Here is a 21111-nt window from a genome sequence, read left to right as displayed (position 1 = left end):
TTGGCTATGCTGGCACGGCTAGGGCGTGTTGTCATTGGGCAGACTCAGGAGGCCCCGCTCCTGGGCGCGTCCCTGGCAGCGGATTGGGTGGGCGGGAAGGGCGTGGCGCAGTAGGCCGCGGTCTGCGCCGTCGCTACTGCCTGCCATGTCCTCGGCGATCCGGGAGGCGAACGCGCACTTGGCGGCGCTGCACGGGCGGGTGGCGGAGCTGGAGCGGCGGCTGGCGGTGGCCGAGGAGACCGTGCGGGAACAGGCCCAGAGCCTCATCCGGAAGGACGGCCAGCTGCGCCGCGCCCTCAGCGAGCTCCGCCAAGGGAAGGACAGGTGCCCCACGCGCCCCGCCCTCTCTCCCTCCCTTCACCTTTCTCTATCCAGTCATCCATTTCTCTTCTCTATCTCTATTCATCTGGATCTCTTTCTCTATCAATACTTTTCTCCTCTCTCTCTCTCTCTCCATCCATTCACAAATGCAGTTCTCTTCTCTATCCATCTACCTACCTCTCCATTCATCCACCATTGCATTTCTCTTATCTATCTATCTATATATCTATCTAGAAAACCAAGATTATGGCAACAAGAATGATTGACAACTGGGAAATAGAGGGAGAAAACGTAGAGGCCGTGACAGACTTTGTATTTCTAGGCGCAAAGATGACTGCAGGTGCAGACTGTGGCCAGGAAATCAGAAGACGCTTCCTTCTTGGGAGGAGAGCAATGTCCAATCTCGACAAAATAGTAAAGAGTAGAGACATCAGACTGGCAACAAAGATCCGCCTAGTCAAAGCCATGGTATTCCCTGTAGTCACCTACGGATGTGAGAGCTGGACCTTAGGGAAGGCTGAGCGAAGGAAGATCGATGCTTTTGAGCTGTGGTGCTGGAAGAAAGTGCTGAGAGTGCCTTGGACTGCGAGAAGATCCAACCAGTCCATCCTCCAGGAAATAAAGCCCGACTGCTCACTGGAGGGAAGGATACTAGAGACAAAGTTGAAGTACTTTGGCCACATCATGAGGAGACAGCAAAGTCTAGAGAAGACAATTATGCTGGGGAAAGTGGGAGGCAAAAGGAAGAGGGGCCGACCAAGGGCAAGATGGATGGATGGCATCCTTGAAGTGACTGGACTGACCTTGAAGGAGCTGGGGGTGGTGACGGCCGACAGGGAGCTCTGGCGTGGGCTGGTCCATGAGGTCACGAAGAGTCGGAGACGACTGAACGAATGAACAACAACAACATCTATCTATCATTACCTGGAGAGATCAGGAAAGCCTCTACACTAGAAACGTTTAAAAAGAACCTTAAAACCTGGCTCTTCCACTGTGCCTTTGGCGAGTAGGTGCACAACACTATTGCTCCCCTCAACACTTCTGTCACTGGAGTACACGCCCCCCAAATGGGAAGTTTAGTTTCACAACCCTGTGTTTTTATGAGCTCCCTGCAAATAACTTGCTATTTTTATCTCATTTGAGTTTTTTAACATATTATCCTGTACATGTGGCCCGCCCACTGTTACCACGATTGTGTTATTGTAATGTTATTTTGTTACAGTATTCATATCTTTTTTTTCTATGTAATTTTGATGATGTTGCTTATTTATTTATTTATTTATTTATGTATTTACAGCTTTTATATTCCGCCCTTCTCACCCCGCAGGGGACTCAGGGCGGATTACAGTGTACGCATATATGGCAAACATTCAATGCCAATTTTGACATACAGACATAGACAGAAGCTATTTAACTTTTTCTGGCCGCCAGGGGAGCTGTCGCTTTCATCGTCCATCTGTGACGCTGATGAAGCACTTCCGCATTCCCCGCATGCTTCCCCGCTGGAATGCTTTGCTGGAGTCTTCTTTATGGCCTCATGTTGTTGTTTATTCGTTCAGTCGTCTCCGACTCTTCATGACCTCATGGACCAGCCCACGCCAGAGCTCCCTGTCGGCCGTCACCACCCCCAGCTCCTTCAAGGTCAGTCCAGTCACTTCAAGGATGCCATCCATCCATCTTGCCCTTGGTCGGCCCCTCTTCCTTTTGCCTTCCACTTTCCCCAGCATCATTGTCTTCTCTAGGCTTTGCTGTCTCCTCATGATGTGGCCAAAGTACTTCAACTTTGTCTCTAGTATCCTTCCCTCCAATGAGCAGCCGGGCTTTATTTCCTGGAGGATGGACTGGTTGGATCTTCTCGCAGTCCAAGGCACTCTCAGCACTTTCCTCCAACACCACAGCTCAAAAGCATCGATCTTCCTTCGCTCAGCCTTCCCTAAGGTCCAGCTCTCACATCCGTAGGTTACTACAGGGAAGACCATGGCTTTGACTAGGCGGATCTTTGTTGCCAGTGTGATGTCTCTACTCTTCACTATTTTATTGAGACTGGACATTGCTCTCCTCCCAAGAAGTAAGCGTCTTCTGATTTCCTGGCCACAGTCTGCATCTGCAGTAATCTTTGCACCTAGAAGTACAAAGTCTGTCACGGCCTCCACATTTTCTCCCTCTATTTCCCAGTTGTCAATCATTCTTGTTGCCATAAACTTGGTGTTTTTGATGTTTAGCTGCAACCCAGCTTTTGCGCTTTCTTCTTTCACCTTGATCAGTTAATTTAGCCTCCCCACACTTTAAGGTGGTACCTTATTTTCATATTTGACAGATGCTACTGTCTTTTGGGTTGCAAAGGTCGACAACAGGCTACACACAATTGGTTGAAAACCCACTATAACCCGGGCTGGCTTCAAACTCATGACCTTTTGGGTCAAAGTGATCTTAATGCAGCTGAAACTCAGCCTGCTGCGCCACAATCCCGGTGCTATGCTAATAATATAATATAATACAATATACTATTAATAATAATACAATGTTACAATTATATATTTTATATTATATGTAATATTACTAATAATATTACAATATAAGGGTATAGTACAATTTAGTAATATATAACTGATGTGCTATGCTAATAATATATAATACAATACTATTAATAATAATAATGCAATATTATGATTATGCTATTCTAATAATATAATATAATACAATATATTACTATTAGTAATAATACAATGTTATAATTATATATTTTATATTATATGTAATATTACTAATAATATTGCAATATAAGGGTATAGTACAATATATAATACTGATAGTGTGCTATGCTAATATAATATATTGTATATTGTATATGTTTTGGTTTTATTTTGCTGTAACATGTTGTCCGAGTTTGGCACCATGTAAGCCGCTCTGAGTCCCCACTGGGGAGATGGTGGCAGGGTATAAATAAATATTATTATTATTATTATTATTATTATTATTATTATGTACTAGCCGTCCCCTGCCACGCGTTGCCGTGGCCCTCATGGGGGTTCTGTGTGGGAGCTTTGGCCCAATTCTAACATTGGTGGGGTTCAGAATGCTTTTTGATTGTAGGTGAAGTATAAATCCCAGGAACTACAACTCCCAAATGTCAAGATTCTATTTTCCCCTAACTCCACCAGTGTTCACATTTGGGCATATTGAGTATTAGTGTAGAGTTTGGTCCAGATCCATCCACAATGCTCTCTGGATCTAGGTGGACTACAATTCCAAAACCAAAGGACACTGCCCACCAAACCCTTCCAGTATTTTCTGTTGGTCATGGGAGAACTGTGTGCCAAGTTTGGTTCAATTCCATCGTTGGTGGGGTTCAGAATGCTCCTTGATTGTAGGTGAACTCTAAATCCCAGCCACTACAACTCCCAAATGACAAAATCATATTTTTTTTAGTGAAGAACATACATTGGGTTGTTAGGTGTATCATGTCCAAATTTTGTGCCAATTCATCCAGGGGTTTTTGAGTTCTGTAAATACCACAAATGAATATTACATTTTTATTTATATAGATTTCTTTATTCACCTGTGTTTTTATCTATCCATCCATCCATTTCTCTTCTCTATTTGCCTGTCTTTATCTATCTCCCCATCCATCCAGTCACCAATACATTTCTCTTCTCATATTTTTTTTAGTGAAGAACATACATTGGGTTGTTAGGTGTATCATGTCCAAATGTCCCTGTCCATCTATCCACCAATACATTTCTCTTTATCTAATCACCTATCTTTCTCTCTCCCTCCCCATCCATGTATCCATCCATCCACCAGTATCTCTTATCTCTTCACCTGTATCTTTATCCATCCATCCATTCCTCTTCTCTATCTATTCACCTGTCTTTATCTCCCCATCCATCCATTCACCAATACATTTCTCTATCTCTTCGCCTGTCTCTATTTACCTATCCATCCATTTCTTTTGTCTATCTTTCACCTATGTCTTTATCTGTCTCTGTCTTTCCACCTCTCCATCCATCTGTTTACACATCTATTCACCAATACATTTTTCTTTCTCTACCTTTCTATCACTTCACCTGTGTCTTCCTCTGTCCTCTACCTATTTGTCCAACCCATCTATCTGATCATTCATCCATCCATTCACCAACACATTTCTCTGTGTATCTATCTCTTCACTTGTGTCTGTCTATCATGCTATCATTTCCCCATCCATCCACCAATCCATCTCTCTTCACCAGTGTTGTTCTCCAATCCATCCCTCTTCTCAATCCCGTCGCCTGTGCCTCAGATGGAATAGCTATCTAGCATTTCCCCATCCATCCATCCACCAATACATCTATCTCTACCTCTTCACCAGTGTTTTTCTCCATCCATCCATCCATCCCTCTTCTCTGTCTCAATTGTATCTTTCTCTATATACCTATTCATCCACCAATATATTTCTCTCTCTCTTTCACCTGTGTTTTCCTCTATTGTCTACTCCTTTATCCACCAGCCTATCTATCTGACCATTTAAGCCATCCTTTCACTAATACATGGGCATGATGGGGTCCCTATATATATTTGCTTCCTTGCCTGGCTGCTTTGACGCTCTTCTCCCTTCCTTCTAGCGAAATCTCGGCCCTGGAGGAGAGGCTGCGTGTCTCGGAAGGAGAGTCCCAGCGGCTGTGGGGCCTCCTCCAGGAGAAGGACCTGCTTGTGGCCCAGCTCCGCCACCGCAGCCGCTTGCTGAGCAAGATCTGCCGCAGCCGCCCAGTGCTGGACAACCTCCTGGCCTACATGGCTGAAGGGGAACGCCTCAGTCCCGTCCACAGTGGTCGCACCTCCCCCGACCCCCTCCCCGCCGCCCTGGATTTGAACTGCGTCCCGGACCTCGATTCCGATGGCGGGAAAGACTTTTCTCTCTCCACGGTGGACAACGACGATGACAACAGGGATTCTGACCAGACTTTGTTTGGCACAACCGTGTGAAATGCTTCTCTGGATATCTTTATATATTCCCTGCATTCCATCAGCCCCACACCCCACTTTTCTAGGACAAGTCCTGGTATTATCTATTACAGGGAATGTGGATATATTAGGAAGGGGTTGCTCTCCCATCTGGGGAAAAGGGATTTGAAGGGAGCGGAAATCCCATTACAGACAAGGGAGATTTTGTAGGTTTGTTCTTCAGTTGAATTCGTATGTAAGTCGGAAGAGGGACATTGCTTAAGTATAACTCCAGCCATACACACACACACACACACACACACATATATATATATACACACACACATGCTTTGGAGACCGTAGGGGTAAACACCACTGTGGGGTTTGTTTTGTTGTTGAGATATATAGATAGATAAGCTTTGGACAGACAGCATAGGGAAGGGTTTGTGTTGTCTGTCAGGACTGGCATTACAGAAAGGGGCAACAATCCTTGTGGAGGAGGCAGATATGTTTAATCTTCATAAGGTTAATGGGAGCTTCTGTTGTTTTGTTTTGTTGTTGTGTCAGGAGCGACTTGAGAAACTGCAAGTCACTTCTGGTGTGAGAGAATTGGCTGTCTGCAAGGACGTTGCCCAGGGGACGCCCGGATGATTTGATGTTTTTATCATCCTTGTGGGAGGCTTCTCTCATGTCCGTTGTCAGCTTCCGTTGTGCAAACAAGGATTGGTGCTAAACTTTCATTGGGGACCCACTTTTCTCCCTGATAATAACTCTTCCAGGAGAGGATTTCCCTTCCTAGAGGTAGATTTCTTTGACTTTTTGGTGTCCACTCCATTGTTCTTAACGGAAATGTTTGTAACTCGGAGGCAGCCTGTACATACATCTTGAATCTGCGGCCCTCCAGCTGTTTGGGCCTCTTAATTCCCAGAAGCCCCTATTGCCAGATTCCTTCTCCCTCCAAATCCCTTTGGAAAAGCAGCCTATTCCACAATATGTTGGACTTGATCTTTCCTCAAAGCGGCAGAATGAGCATAAATTTAGTGCAAATGTCAGGGACAAATTTGGAATAGGTCAGTTGGTGTTCTGGTGTGGTTTACCAGGCTCTACAACCAATGTGCGCTAGCAATGTCTCCGATTTCCTCTGTTTTGCCTGCATTTGTGTTTACTGGCATCTTCGGAGGATCTTTTGCTTTCCCTCCGTTTCTTGGGTCTCTCTGTCCCCCAGGTTTGGTGGGAGATGAGTGTTCAAATTGAGAGGATCCGTTGATCTGTTCTCCCCATCTTGCAAAAAATATGATATGTTGGAGTTTTGTTACTAAATTAAATCTACACAGGAGTCTATTGTATCAACGGGAGTGTGAAGAAGGATGGTATTATAATACATATTCTCTAACATATAAAGGAATTCCATCTACAATATCTTCTATTCCAAAAGCAAGTGGATTCTTATCATCGGGTGTCAATCTTTCTGTCTTCTTGTCCCATCTTTTTTTCCTATTTTCTCCTCCAAGCCTGTATAATAAGCGTTCCTTCTAATTATTTCATCACTTTACTTATACATACTCTGTTTTCCCTTTCATTTTAATAATATCTACCCGTTTACATATCCCAGAGTCAGTTTCTTTTGTTAATACATTAATAATACATATGTAAATACATATTATATTAGTCTATCTTCTATGCAGATTCTGATACACAAACACACATCTCAAAGTTTCTTTTGTTAGAATGTTAGTAATGCATATGTAGATGATCTCTGGTTAAAAGGCATAAACTCTGTAGACTGTTACTAGAACAGCATGCCGATATCGTTTTAATTCAGGAGACCCACTTAAAAAAAGGATAAGATGAAATTGTTGAACCTAAAAAGTTGGAATTCTCAATATGAATCGAGAGGAAGAAATAAATCAAGAAGAGTGGCAATTATAATAAAGGATACAAAATGATTTGAGTTAGAGAAAAAGATATCGGACAAGGAAGTTAATCCATAATGATAAGGGGGAAACGAAATATCAATGATATTTCCATTGTAAGTGTTTACGCTCCAAACAAAAATCAGTTAAGATTCCTAAACAGAGTATGCGCCAAACTTTTAAAAAGTAATGTATATGTGAATACTTACTATATCAGTCTATCTTCTGTGCAGATTCTATGTGTGTGTGTGTATACACACACACACACACACACACATGTATACATACATATCAGAGTCTTTTGTTAATACGTTAATACGTTAGTAATACATATTTATTATATTACATATAATGCAGATTCTCTCTGTGTGTATATATATATAATATCCACATCATTGAAATTTTATACATTTCATTTATGATGTCTTCATATATATATATATATATATATATATATATATATATGTATATATAATGCGCACATACATATTTCAGAGTCAATTTCTTTTGTTAATACGTTAGCAATACATACGTAAATACTTATACTAGTCTATCATCTACGTAGATTCTCTCTATATATATTCATATATGTGTACACATCAATTATCTCCAGTCTTTTGAGTTTTAGAATGCAAAATGCATTTATATAGTCATATTATTTTTGTTCACAAATCCAGTTACTTATTTGTTATTTGTTGTTGCCATATAGATTTTAGCCTTTTATTCCTGGTGCCGAGAGTGTCTTGCATTTAAAGTCGACGAATGGGATCCCGTCGGGTCCCCTGAAGATGCCAGTCACAGATGCAGGAGGAAATGCTGCTAGAACATTATTTAGGGAATAACACTGGGAGCATCAAATCCCAGACTGCTTTGTTGCAGCATTGCCTCTCATTTGGGGTGGGGGATAGGTTTGTTTCTTTCCCTCGATGTTCCTTTGCCATTCTGAACGGTCACAACCCCCCCCCCCCCCTCGAGGCTTATTGGCCATATATACGGGTGCATTTCCAAGAAAGTGACTACTACCTCGTTGTATCAGGGCTTTTGCTTGGACAACGGCTCCCAGAATTCCCCAGTCAGAAGGGTTGGATGATGGGAGCTGTAGTTCTTTCAGAACTGCGGGAAAAAGTCGCAAATGGGACACTCCTTTGGACTCTTCATTCTCGTTGACACCAGCAGTGGACAGCCACAATTTGGGAAGCCTGCCTTTGTTTTAAAGCGCAACCTGGGTCTTTCTGCCAGGCTTGATGTGTTTGTCATTATTATTATAATTATTGATTTTGGGGTGAGAGCCAAATGACTTTTCCAATTTTGAGGAGTGGTTTCAAGGAAGTCGAAAGTCACGCTGACATCCTTTTTAGGGAAATAAATAAAATGTCTGTTTCCGGGGAAGACGAGGAAAACAGCCCTTTGAATTATCCTGTTTATAAATTGATTTTTCAAAAAAAATATCTCATAGGTTGTCTTTTGTAAACCCTCATAACACAGACTTTCAAATACAGGTCCTGCACCCAAATGTTGCAACGTTTCTATGTCATCCAGGCCGATTTCCTTCCTTTGAGTTGAATTGTAATATGTTTTCCTTCCATTTGGTTTGGGAACACCTACTGGCCATAGAAAATAAAGGGAACAAACAATGGCAATGAAATATGCCAGGTGGTCTCTCTTCCAGCCGTAGTAGTAGTAGTAGTAGTAGTAGTAGTAGTAATAATAATAATAATCTTTTATTTATAACTCGCTACCATCTCCTGAAGGACTCGGTGCGGCATACAAGAGGCCGAGACCCAATACATCAACACCGTATTCTTTTCCCTATTGACTATGGTGGGGCTCTTTGCCCCTATACACACACACACACACACATATTAGGGCTGTGTAAAACATTGTGATTTGTACGTTGGGTGTACTTTGTAAGATTCATACTTACGAAGTGATATTTCGAAACGTTGGGGGTGCCCATGCCAAAAAATTGAGATTCAAAACACTGACCTATATCTCTCAGAAGAGTTACTTAAGTCTCATAAGTGGCTTCAGGTCTCCGTCTCAATCTTGAAGTGAGCAGAATTCTGTAGTTCAGGGCAGGGCCTTTTGAATTCTCTGCCACAGGGTTCCTCGCCTTCCCAAACTACATTTCTCAGAATTCCTCCCTGAAAGTTTTGGTGTTTTTCTCTAAAGACATTTCAAGATAAAAAGGGATTGTTGGGAGTTGAATCAATCCTGTGAGATAGGCAAAGCCGAGAGGCAGTAACTGCAAAGTTTACCTAATATATTGTCGAAGGCTTTCATGGCTGGAATCACTAGGTTCTTGTGGGTTTTTTTCGGGCTATAGAGCCATGTTCTAGAGGCATTTCTCCTGACGTTTCGCCTGCATCTATGGCAAGCATCCTCAGAGGTCTCAATCTTGAAGTGAGCAGAATTCTGGGAAATGTAGTTCAGGGCAGGGCCTTTTGAATTCTCCGCCACAGGGGTCCTTACCTCTGAGGATGCTTGCCATAGATGCAGGCGAAACGTCAGGAGAAATGCCTCTAGAACATGGCTCTATAGCCCGAAAAAACCCACAAGAACCTTTACCTAATATGTTTGCTATTATTATCTCAAAGGCTGGATGGGCATCTGTTAGGGGTGCTTTGACTTGCTTTTCCTGTTTTGCAGAATAAAGAATATTTGACTGGATGACCTATTGGGTCTTCTAGTGAAATAGCACTGTTAAGTTTACGTTGGTGAAAATTCCCTAAAAATCAGTATGCCCTGGTTATGTTGTATCATTGAAAATAGAAATTCAAGGAGCTAGCTCTTGTTGTTTTTTAAAATGCTGTTTATATTTTTTTTTAAAAATTACCAAAAATCGGTGGATGGGTGAAACGTTCAGAAACTTTGAGGGTTAGCATTGGCCAATGTGGTCTACCATGGTAGCAAGTTTCATCCAGATAGTTCTAAAAATGGAGGAGAAACGAGCCCCGGAATCTTCCCCTCCCTTATGAAATTATCCAAAAAAGTAGTGAAAAATTCGTTATAGTTACGATACAGACCCCTAAAGATATTTTAGAAACACTTTAGAAATGATTCGCTGCCACCCTCGTAATTTAGTAATGAGTATTGAAACATTTTTTTCATTGATATATACACACACACACAGATATAGTAGAGTCTCGCTTATCTGACAGATAGTGAATCATCTGAGCAATGGTGTTATGCCTCTGCTTGTAGTGTGTCTGCGTGATCTTCTTGCAGCAGCTGAGGATGTGATCTATTGTTTCATCTGCTTCCTTGCAGAGTCTACACTTGGGAATCTGTCGACGACTTTTCAATTCTGGCTTTGATGGCATTGGTTCAAATGGCTTGTTCTTGGGCTGCCAGAATCAGGCCCTCGGTCTTGTGATCCCTTTTTCAGAGTGCCATCTTTTATTTATTTGTTTGTTTGTTTATTTGCCATATTTATACTCCGCCTTTCTCTAGCCCAGCAGGGGGACTCAAGGCGGATTACAATGGCACATACACAGTGCCTCAAAACAACAAATTCACCTTAAAATAGTTTTAAATTACAACATAATTGAATGTGGAATTCGCTTCCCGGGGAAATTAGGTCATCGTAATCCCTCCTCCATGCGCTCCATGCAGTCATGCCGGCCACATGACCTTGGAGGTGTCTACGGACAACGCTGGCTCTTCGGCTTAGAAATGGAGATGAGCACCACACCCCAGAGTCAGACATGACTGGACTTAATGTCAGGGGACTACCTTTACCTTTACCTAATCCCTCCTCACCTTTAGGAAAAAGGTTAAAACGTGGTTGTGGGACCAGGTCTTCGGGCAATCAGGTTAAAGGACAATTGATAATGTTTGACTATGGCTTAGAAGAGGATTTGAATAGGTTAAATGGAGTAATCATTAGTATATGACTAGCTAAATAGCCACCAGACTGGCAATAGCTAAATAGATCGTAAGTATACTGTTTTAGTTTTTATTTATTAATGTTTATGTTTGTAATTGTTATATTTGCTATTTTGCATTTTATGATGCGGCATTGAATTATTGCCAATTGGAAGCCGCCCTGAGTCCCCCTAAGGGTTGGGAAGGGCGGGGTAAAAATGTTCGAAATAAATAAAATGGTTAAAGTAAATTCAAAGTTAAACTACACCATCCAGAGTTCAAGGTCTAAGGCCATTCCAAAGTCAAATTGCACATAATTCTATATTCGGCATACTGCATTGCCCTAATTTTCAAAAGCCTGCTCCAAGAGCCAGGTTTTGACTCTCTTCCTCAAGGCTAGTAGGGAGGGGGCTGATCTGATGTCGCTAGGGAGGGAGTTCCTCAACCGAGGGGCCACCACTGAGAAGGCCCTGTCTCTTGTCCCTGCCAGCCGTACTTGTGAGGCAGGTGGGACCAAGAGTAGGGCCTCTTCAGATTATCTTAGTCTCCAAGCTGGTTCATAGGGGAAAATACTTTCGGACAGGTAGCCTAGGCCAGAACCGTTTAAGGCTTTATAGGCTAAAGCCAGCACTTCAAATTGTGCTCAGTAGCAGACTGGCAGCCAGTAGAGTTGACGCAACAGCGGAGTTGTATGTTTCCTGAGTGCCGCTCCAGTGAGCAACTTGGCTGCCGCTCGCTGGACCAGTTGGAGCTTCCAAACAGTCTTCAAATGCAACCCCACGTAGAGCATGTAGCAGTAATCTATACGAGATGTAACCAGAGCATGGACCACAATGGTCAAGTCAGACTTCCCAAGGTATGGGCGCAGTAAATAGTATGCATAAATGGGTAAACCTTGAAATATCCTTCTTTTAGCTCTCAAAATATTATCAGTTATGCTTAATGAGATATTCAATCAAAGAAAATTGATCAGGTTATTATTTTCCCCAAAAGCCATGGCTTTTTAACTCAGTGTTTCTATGACAATGATTCACGCCCCCTCTGATGTAAAACAAGGGAAGTTATTATATTAATATACAATCTATATATATAAATATGTTCTGTGCGTAATGAGTACCTTAAAAACAAAAGAACCAATGAACGAAATCACACCAAATTTGGCAACAAACCTCTCACTACACAAGGAGTGACCATCACTCAAAAAAAATATGATTTTGTCATTTGGGAGTTGTAGTTGCTGGGATTTATAGTTCACCTACAATCAAAGAGCATTCTGAACTCCACCAATGATGGAATTGAACCAAACTTGGCACACAGAACTCCCATGACCAAAAGAAAACACTACAAGGGTTTGGTGGGTATTGACCTTGAGTTTGGGAGTTGTAGTTCATCTACATCCAGAGAGCACTGTGGACTCAAACAATGATGGATCTGAACCAAACTTGGCACGAATACTCAATATGCCCAAATATAAACACAGATGGAGTTTGGGGGAAATAGACCTTTGGGAGTTGTGGTTACTGGGATTTATAGTTAACCTACAATCAAGGAGCATTCTGAACCCCACCAACGATGGAATTGGGCCAAACATCCCAATCAGAAACCCCAATGACCAACAGAAAATTCTGTGTTTTCTGGTGGTCTTTGGTGACCTTTCTGACACCCCCTGGTGACTGTCCCCCGGGGTCTTGACTTCCCAGGTTGAGAAATGCTGCCTTAAGGCCATCCAGTCCAACTCCCTTTACCAGGGCAAGAAAACATAATAAAAGCCCTCCTGACAAAGGGCCATCCAGCCATTCACACACACACATATATGTATACGACAGATGCAGTATCAAACATTTGAAAGGGACCCCTAAAGAAGGGAAATGATATGTTGCATGTTCCAGAGTAGGCAAACCAGACACTCTCCACATCAACACTGGCAAAGAAACAGCAAGAAATATTGTTTACTCACAAGCAGAAAAACATTACATGTATTAGAAATCAACACTTTTCTCATTACTTTATTTTCCAGATCACCAGACTGGGCCACAGCAACGCATGGCAGGGGACCGCTAGTATATGAATAATATCTTAATAAATACAATGTGAAATACACCCTTAAAATACTACCAAAACCATTAAAATGCTACATAGTTCAAAACCAATTAAGTCACAATATAATCCTGCAGTGTATAATCTGCTAAGTATTTGTTCCCATTTTCTGTGCTCTTTTCACCCCGGACTGTTTTGATAAACAGGGCATTATATCTGAACTCTGGGATTCATTAAATCCTGCCTGGGGATTATTGGAGGCACTTTGCAAACGAGCCTCTTTTCCGTTGAGGAGGATCGCCATGGAGACGACAAGTAAACAAACAAAACAACGCCAAGCGGAAAAATCAGGTAAGCACGAAAAAGGACAGACGAGAGATCGAAAGCTCGATTACGGAGGTCTGTGCTTACGAATCGAATAGGAAGAAAAGGTCAAACGGAGTGCCACAATGGAAGCCATGGCAAAGCTGAGGGGCAAATGCTTACAAAGAGGTGCCTCAGGTATCAAAGGCCTGGCCAGGTAAGTTTTTTTGGGGGAGTGAAGGGAAATTTAGGGGGCTTAATTCATAGAATTATAGAATAATAGAGTTGGAAGAAACCACATGGGCCATCTAGTCCAACCCGCTGTCATGCAGGAAAAGCACAATCAAAGCACCCCCGACAGATGGCCACCAACCCTTTGTTTAAAAGCTTCCAAGGAAGGAGCTTCCACCACACTAAGAGGCAAAGAGTTCCACTGTTGAACGGCTCTTCTTACAGTTAGGAAGTTCACTGGAATCTCTTTTCATGTCATTTGAACGCATGGCTCATTTGAGTCCGAACTTCAGAAAACAAGCTTGTTCCCTCTTCCTTAGGACATCCTTTCACATATTGGTACACAGCTATCATGTCTCCTCTCAACCTTCTTTTCTGCAGGCTAAACAGACACAGTTCTTTAAGACGCTCCTCTTAGGAATTAGGAGTTTCAGAATGTTTTGGTCATCCACTGATTTTTTAGGATTTTTAAAAAAGTGTTTACAAATCAAAGGAGGAGACCAGCTTTGCAGAAAGCCACCTGATTGGCTGACAAGGAAAAAACAAAACAGCATGCAGCTGCTGTGATCAATCACTTTAGCCCCCTCTATTGGGTTCAAGGCTCTGTTCTCCTTCATTTTTATGGCTATTAGGATGAAACTCAGCACACTTGTAGGCAACCTTAACGACTTTAAGCCTGCCATGTTTCCGAACATTTTGGTTATCCACTGATTTTTAAAGGAATTTTAAAACATTTTTACAAATCAAAGGAGGAGACCAGTTTTGCAGAAAGCCATGTGATAGGCTGACAAGGAAAAAATACAGCACACAGTTGCTGTTGTCAATCACATCAGCCCCCTCCACTGGTGTCACTGGTATATTCTTCAGAATTAACAGTCTCAAAGGTACAGATTATCCAGTTTCTCGCTTGCTTGCATGCTGGTCACTTCTGTGGCGAGAGTATCAGCCGTCTACGAAGATGTTGCCCAGGGGACGCCCGGATGTCTTGCAATCCTGCAAGGAGGCTTCTCTCATGTCCGCCATTAATGTGCCATTACTGCTCAAGCAGGGAGCTTTGAGACGGTAGAACAGAAGCTCTCCGAAGCTCTAGGTGCTCTTACTGCCTATTACAGGGAAAACCAGCTGATCCCTAACCCACCTAAAAAACAGACATGTGCCAATCATCTCAAGAACAGAGAAGCATCCCGAGCTCTGAAGATCACCTGGGAAGGAATCCCACTGGAGCATTGCAGCGCACCCAAATACCTGGGAGTCACTCTGGACTGTGCTCTTACCTACAAGAAGCACTGTCTGAACATCAAGCAAAAAGTGGGTGCCAGAAACAATATCATACGAAAGCTGACTGGCACAACCTAGGGATCACAACCAGATACAGTGAAGACATCTGCCCTTGCGCTGTGCTACTCTGCTGCTGAGTATGCATGCCCAGTGTGGAACACATCTCACCACACTAAAACAGTGGATGTGGCTCTTAATGAGACATGCCGCATTATCATGGGGTGTCTGCGCCCTACACCACTGGAGAAATCACACTGCTTAGCCGGTATTGCACCAACTGACATCCGCCGGGAAGTAGCAGCCAATAGTGAAAGGACCAAGGCAGAGACATCTCCAGCTCATCCCCTGTTTGGGTATCAGCCAGCACGTCAATGACTTAAATCTAGAAATAGTTTTCTAAGATCTACAGAGACACTCGCTGGAACACCTCAGCAAGTGAGAGTCCAAATGTGGCAGGCTCAAACCCAGCACCTCAACCAATGGCTGATACCAAATGAGAGACTCCCCCCTGGGCACACAGAAGACTGGGCAACTTGGAAGACGCTGAACAGACTGCGCTCTGGCACCACAAGATGCAGAGCCAACCTTCAGAAATGGGGCTACAAAGTGGAATCCTCGACATGCGAGTGCGGAGAAGAGCAAACCACTGACCACCTGCTGCAATGCAACCTGAGCCCTGCTACATGCACAAGGGAGGACCTCCTTGCAGCAACACCAGAAGCACTCCAAGTGGCCAGATACTGGTCAAAGGACATTTAACCAACTACCAAACTCACAAGTTTTGTATTTGTCTGTTTGTTTGCTTTGTTCTGTTAGAAATGTAATATAATGGACTGGTTGCTCTGACACGACAAATAAATAAATAAATACATAAATAAATCCAGTTTCTCCTCGTCTCTAAAATAAAAACACAAACTGCATATTTGTAACTACAGTAGGGCAATGTCAAAGATGGTGACTCGCTCAGAGCAGTCCAAACCCCACATGGATGAGACTAGAGATATTTACAAAACAATGCTAGATCAACTAAAGATTCTAACAGTAGAAATCATTAAAATGAATGAAAAAAATGGAAGGTTGGAAGAAAGGATTGGAGCGAGTCAAACAGAAGTAAGGAAGAAGAAAAATCTCCTCATCCATCTCAGAATTTAAAGACAGACAAGAGAGTCAGGGGAGAAAAATAACAAAAATTGAAGGAAAAGAAAAAGAAATACAAGAAAAATTACTAAGTGCAAAAACTCAATTCCAGAAATTCAATTTAATGCAGCGGTTCTCAACCTTCCTAATGTCGTGACCCCTTAATACAGTTCCTCATGTTGTGGTGACGCCCAACCTTAACAATATTTTCATTGCTACTTCACAACTGTAATTTTGCTTCTGTTATAAATCACCTTGTAAATATTCGATATGCAGGATGTATTTTCATTCATTCGGCACAAATACTCAATACGCCCAAATTTGAATACTGGTGGGGTTGAGGGGAGGACTGATTTTGTCATTTGGGAGTTGTAATTACTGGGATTTATAGTTCACCTACAATATCAAAGAGCATTCTGAACTCTGCCAATGATGGAATTGAAACCAACTTGGGACACAGAGCTCCCATGACCAACAGAAAATACTAGAAGGGTTTGGTGGGCACTGACCTTGGGTTTTGGAGTTGTAGTTCAACTACATCCAGAGAGCACTGTGGACTCAAACAAGGATGGATCAGGACCAAACTTGGCACGAGTACTCAATATGCCCAAATGTGGATACTGGTGGGGTTTGGGGAAAATAGACCTTGACATTGGGGAGTTGTAGTTGCTGGGATGTATAGTTCACCTATAATCAAAGAGCATTCTGAACCCCACCAACGATAGAATTGGGCCAAACTTCCCAAACGGAACCCCCACGACCAACAGAAAATACTGTGTTTTCTAATTGTCTTTGGCGACCCCTCTGATATCCCCTCGTGACCACCCCCCCAGGGGTCCCGACCCCCAGGTTGAGAAACACTGGTTTAATACATGTAAAGAGTAATAGAGGTAAAGAATAGTTGCAATAATGATAACTTTGTTCACCTCTCTCGGCCTCTGCAGGTTTTTCCGCATCCTGGACGACAACGGGAGTCGTTCGCTGGACTTGGAGGAATTCCGGAAAGGCCTGAACGAAGCTGGAGTGGCCCTGGACGAGGGAGAAGCCGAGGAGGTTTTCCACCTCTGTGACAAAAACAAGAACGGGACCCTCGACTTCGAGGAGTTCCTGCAAGCCCTACGGGTGAGGACGCGGAACACCGTGCATGAGTGCATTCGTTTACATCGAAACTGAATGGTCTTTGAAGACCCAGAGGATGCAAAGCTAGGGAAGAACATGGCAAAGCCTTAGTGGGAGAGCCTATATTGAGTAGGGTTGGGAGTGGAGTAGATGTCTTTTGAAGGCCCCTGGAATGAGGATTGATCTAGAACTGAGCTCCAAAGAGGGTTGCTCGAGGGCATCTAGTCCCACCCTTCCAATGCCAGTCCACTATCTGGAACTGAGCTCCAAAGAGGGTGCTTCGAGGGCATCTAGTCCCAACCCTTCAATGCCACTGCATTATCTGGAACTGAGCCACAAAGAGGGGTCACTCAAGGACATCTAGTCAAACCGCTCTAATGTAGATGCATGATCTGGAATTGAGCTCCAAAGAGGGTCCCTCAAGGGCATCTAGTCCACCCATCCAATGTCACTGCATTACCCGGGACTGAGCCCCAAGTAGGAGTCTCTTGAGAGCATCCAGTCCCACCTCTCTAATACAGATGAATGATCTGGAACTGAGTACCAAAGAGGGACCTTCAAGGACATCTAGCCCCACCCCTGTAATGTAGATGCATGAACTGGAACTGAGCCTCAAAGAGCCCCCCTTGAGGGCATCTAGTCCCACCCCTCTAATGTAAATGCATGATTTGCAACTGAGCCCCAAAGAGGGGTCCCTCAAGAACATCTAATCCACCCCTCCACTGCCAATGCATTATCTGGATCTGAGCCCAAAAGAGGGACCTTCAAGGGCATCTAGTCCCACCCCTGTAATGTAGATGTATGATCTGGAACTGAGCCCCAAAAAAGGTCCCTCAAGGACATCTAGTCCCACTCCTCCAATGCCGATGCATGATCTGGAACCACCGTTCATTCGTTTCAATCAGAAGAGAAGGAGTTTCCAAGGCTCAGAGGGTGCAAGGCTAGGGAAGAACACGAGGAAGGGCTTAAAACTGCCTGAGAGTTTGGTGGAGTCTCCTTTGGAGGTTTTCAAACAGAGGCTGGACGGCCATCTGTCAGGAGGAATTCATTGGTGGCCTCTTGCTTGGCAGAAGCGGGCTGGCCTGCGTGGGCTTTGGAGACCTTTTCTAACTCTAGGATTCTACTATTCGATAGACTTACTTTCTAAAACAGGGGTCTTCAAACTAAGGCCCGGGGGTGGATATGGCCCTCCAAGGTCATTTGCCCGGCCCTTGCTCATGGTCAACCTAAGTCTGAAACGACTTGAAAGCACACAACAACAACAACAATCCTATCTCATCAGTCAAGAGCAGGCCCACACTTCCCACTGAAATACTAATAAGTTTATATTCATTAAAATTGTTCTTCATTTTTAATTATTGTATTTTTTAAAGTGTTTTTGCACTATAAATAAGATATGTGCAGTGTGCATAGAAATTATATTTTTTTTTCCAAATTATAATCCGGCCCTCCAACAGTTTGAGAGACTGTGACCTGGCCCTCTGTTTAAAAAGTTTGAGGACCCCTGTTCTAAAAGAACCTGCTAATGTCCATAAGGTTGGATTGGATGCCCTTTGGGGTTCCCTTCCTCCAAGGTTCAGGCCCCGCCTTGCCTTTCTGCAGCCCCCCATGTCCAAGGCCAGGACGGAGGCCATCGGGGCGGCCTTCCGCAAGCTGGATCGGACAGGCGACGGGGTGGTGACGGTGGAGGACCTGCGGGGTGTTTACGACGGGCGCCAGCACCCCAAGTTCCGGAGTGGGGAGTGGAGCCAGGACCAGGTCTTCCGGGCCTTTCTGGACAGCTTTGACTCCCCTGATGACAAGGACGGGAAGGTAGGCGGGTGACCATGCATGCACTCAAAACACTCATATTCTGACCCTATTTCTTCCATTCTAATGCACACCCTTTCTCCGCACATATAAAAATGGGGTGCGTCTTAGAATCTCCGTGCTTTTCTTATATTAAAAAGGTAGCGTCTATACCCCTGCTTTCCTTCATTCTTTCTCTTTCCCTTCCTTTATACCTTTTTCCCATACATACCATTTCCTCTTTCCTTTCCAACTCCTTTTTACTTTCCTTCCCTTCTTTTCCTCTTTGTTCCTTTTCTTCTCTTTCCTTTCTCCCATATCTCTCTCCCCCTTTCATCCCTTTTTGCTTCCCTTCCCTTCTTTTTCTCTTTCTTCCCATCCTTTTTCCTATACCTTTCCCTTTCCTTATTTCTTTCTTTCCTTTTCCCATACCTTTTCTTTTTTCCTTCCCTTCTTTTCCTTTCTTCCCTTCCTTCCTTATTTCTTCTCCCCCTTGTCTTTTTCTCTTTTCTATCCTTTTTACTTTCCTTCCCTTCTTTTCCTTTCTTTCCTTCCTTCCTTATTTCTTCTCCCCCTTGTCTTTTCCTCTTTCCTATCCTTTTTACTTTCCTTCCCTTCTTTTCAGCTTCCTTTCCTCCCTTCCTTATTTCTTTCCTTTTCCTCATACCTTATCTTTTTAATTTCCTCCCCTTCTTTTTCTCTTTCTTCCCTTCGTTATCTTTCTTTACTTTTCCGTATACCTCTCCCCATTTCCTTCCCTTCTTTTTCTTCCCTTCTCCCCCATACCTTTCCCTCTTTCCTTTCCTTCCTCTTTCTTCCTTCCCCTCCTTCTCTTTCTTTCCTTTCCCCCTACTTTTCCCTCATTCCTTTCCTTTCCCCTTCTTTCATTTCTTCTCTTCTCTTTTTTTCTTTTCCCCATACCCTTTCCTTATCATTTTTCTTTCCTTCACTTCTTTTCCTTTCTTCCCTTCCTTACGTCTTTTCTTTTTCCTATACCTTTTCCTGTACTTTTCTTCTTTTTCTTCATTCCCTTCCTTATCTTTCTTTCTCTTTCCTTTTCTTTTTCCTTCCCTTCTTTTCCTTTTGTTTTTACTTCCTTTCCTTTTCCCTATACCTTTCCCCTTCCTTTTCCTTTTTACTTTCCTTCCCTTCTTTTCCTTTCTTCCTTTCTCCATACCTTTTCCTCTTTCCTTGTCTCTTTTTTACTTCCTTTCTCTTCTTTTCCTCTTTCTTCCCTTTCTTTTCCTCATACCTTTTCTCTTTCCTTCCCTCTTACTTTCCTTTCTTCCCTTCCTTTCTCTTCCCTTCTTTCTTTCCTTTCCCCCCATACTTTTCCCCTTTTCTTTCCTTCCCTCTTTTTACTTTAGCAACCAGAAACAACATTTATCTGGCATTATTATTATTATTATTATTATTATTACATTTTATTATTTACTAGCTAGGGGACCCAGCGATGCCCATGTTACTAGAGAAAGACATTGTTGTTTTGGGAAGTTTGTTTTGGGGTGTTAGGTAATATCAGTTTGGTAATTGGTAGCAATATTTATTAGAAAAATAAATATTTCCTGGTTTTTTTTTTTATGAATGCTTCCATTAGAAAATATATAAAGATGTGGGTGAACTGCAATTCCGAAAATCGTGGGCCAATCACTCCAAACCCCACCAGTATTCAAAGTTCTCCATGTCGGGTCTATGTGCTAGGTTTGGTCCAGATCTGACATTGGCTGGGTTCAGTGCTCTCTGGATAAGGGTGAACTACAATTCCCGGATCAGAGGTCATTAACCCCATCTATCTGTTGTGTGTTCATAACCTTGACAAGCAAGATGTGTAATACCTGCCATGCTTTCAGATCACGGCCGAAGAGTTCCTCAACTACTACAGCGGCGTCAGCGCCTCCATTGACAGCGATGACTACTTCGTGGAGATGATGAAGGTGGCTTGGAAATTGTAGTGTGGACACTCAGGCCGCTGCATCCCTGAAAGTAGAACAAGTTAGCTTAGCATGGATTGCCTCTTGGGCTGCATTTTCACTTGCTTACGGTCAGGCTTGCTCCCATTTTTCTATTATACCTAAATAAAGCACACTAAACTTTAGTCCTTGTCTTGATTTCTTGTCCAAACTAGTGGGTGATCCTATATTGAGTGGGGTTGGGGTGGACTAGATGACCTTTTAAGGTCCGTAATCTTGAACTGAGC

The 21111-nt window shown here is 43.1% G+C and overlaps 1 protein-coding gene across 3 annotated transcripts; it reads left to right on the top strand.

The window, feature by feature from the left end:
* The first annotated feature begins 79 nt into the window (after positions 1 to 79).
* LOC132780980 (calcyphosin-like protein) lies at positions 80 to 21009 on the top strand. 3 transcript variants are annotated; one of them, XM_067473534.1, is made up of 4 exons: positions 80 to 324; positions 16952 to 17129; positions 18729 to 18938; positions 20765 to 21009. In XM_067473534.1, exons 1-4 carry the CDS (start codon positions 146 to 148, stop codon positions 20864 to 20866), a joined length of 669 nt encoding a protein of 222 aa, XP_067329635.1. In that variant the 5' UTR covers positions 80 to 145; the 3' UTR covers positions 20867 to 21009. The 3 variants fall into 3 exon arrangements, with proteins under 3 accessions (XP_067329635.1, XP_060640855.2, XP_060640854.2); XM_060784871.2 differs by lacking the exon at positions 80 to 324 and adding an exon at positions 13241 to 13578; XM_060784872.2 differs by lacking the exons at positions 16952 to 17129; positions 18729 to 18938; positions 20765 to 21009 and adding an exon at positions 4923 to 7174 and having other exon boundaries at positions 84 to 324.
* Positions 21010 to 21111: the final 102 nt, after the last annotated feature.

This window comes from Anolis sagrei, chromosome X, assembly GCF_037176765.1.
Source record: "Anolis sagrei isolate rAnoSag1 chromosome X, rAnoSag1.mat, whole genome shotgun sequence".
NCBI classification, from domain to species: Eukaryota; Metazoa; Chordata; class Lepidosauria; order Squamata; family Dactyloidae; genus Anolis; species Anolis sagrei.
This window is presented reverse-complemented; position numbering and strand designations above follow the sequence as displayed.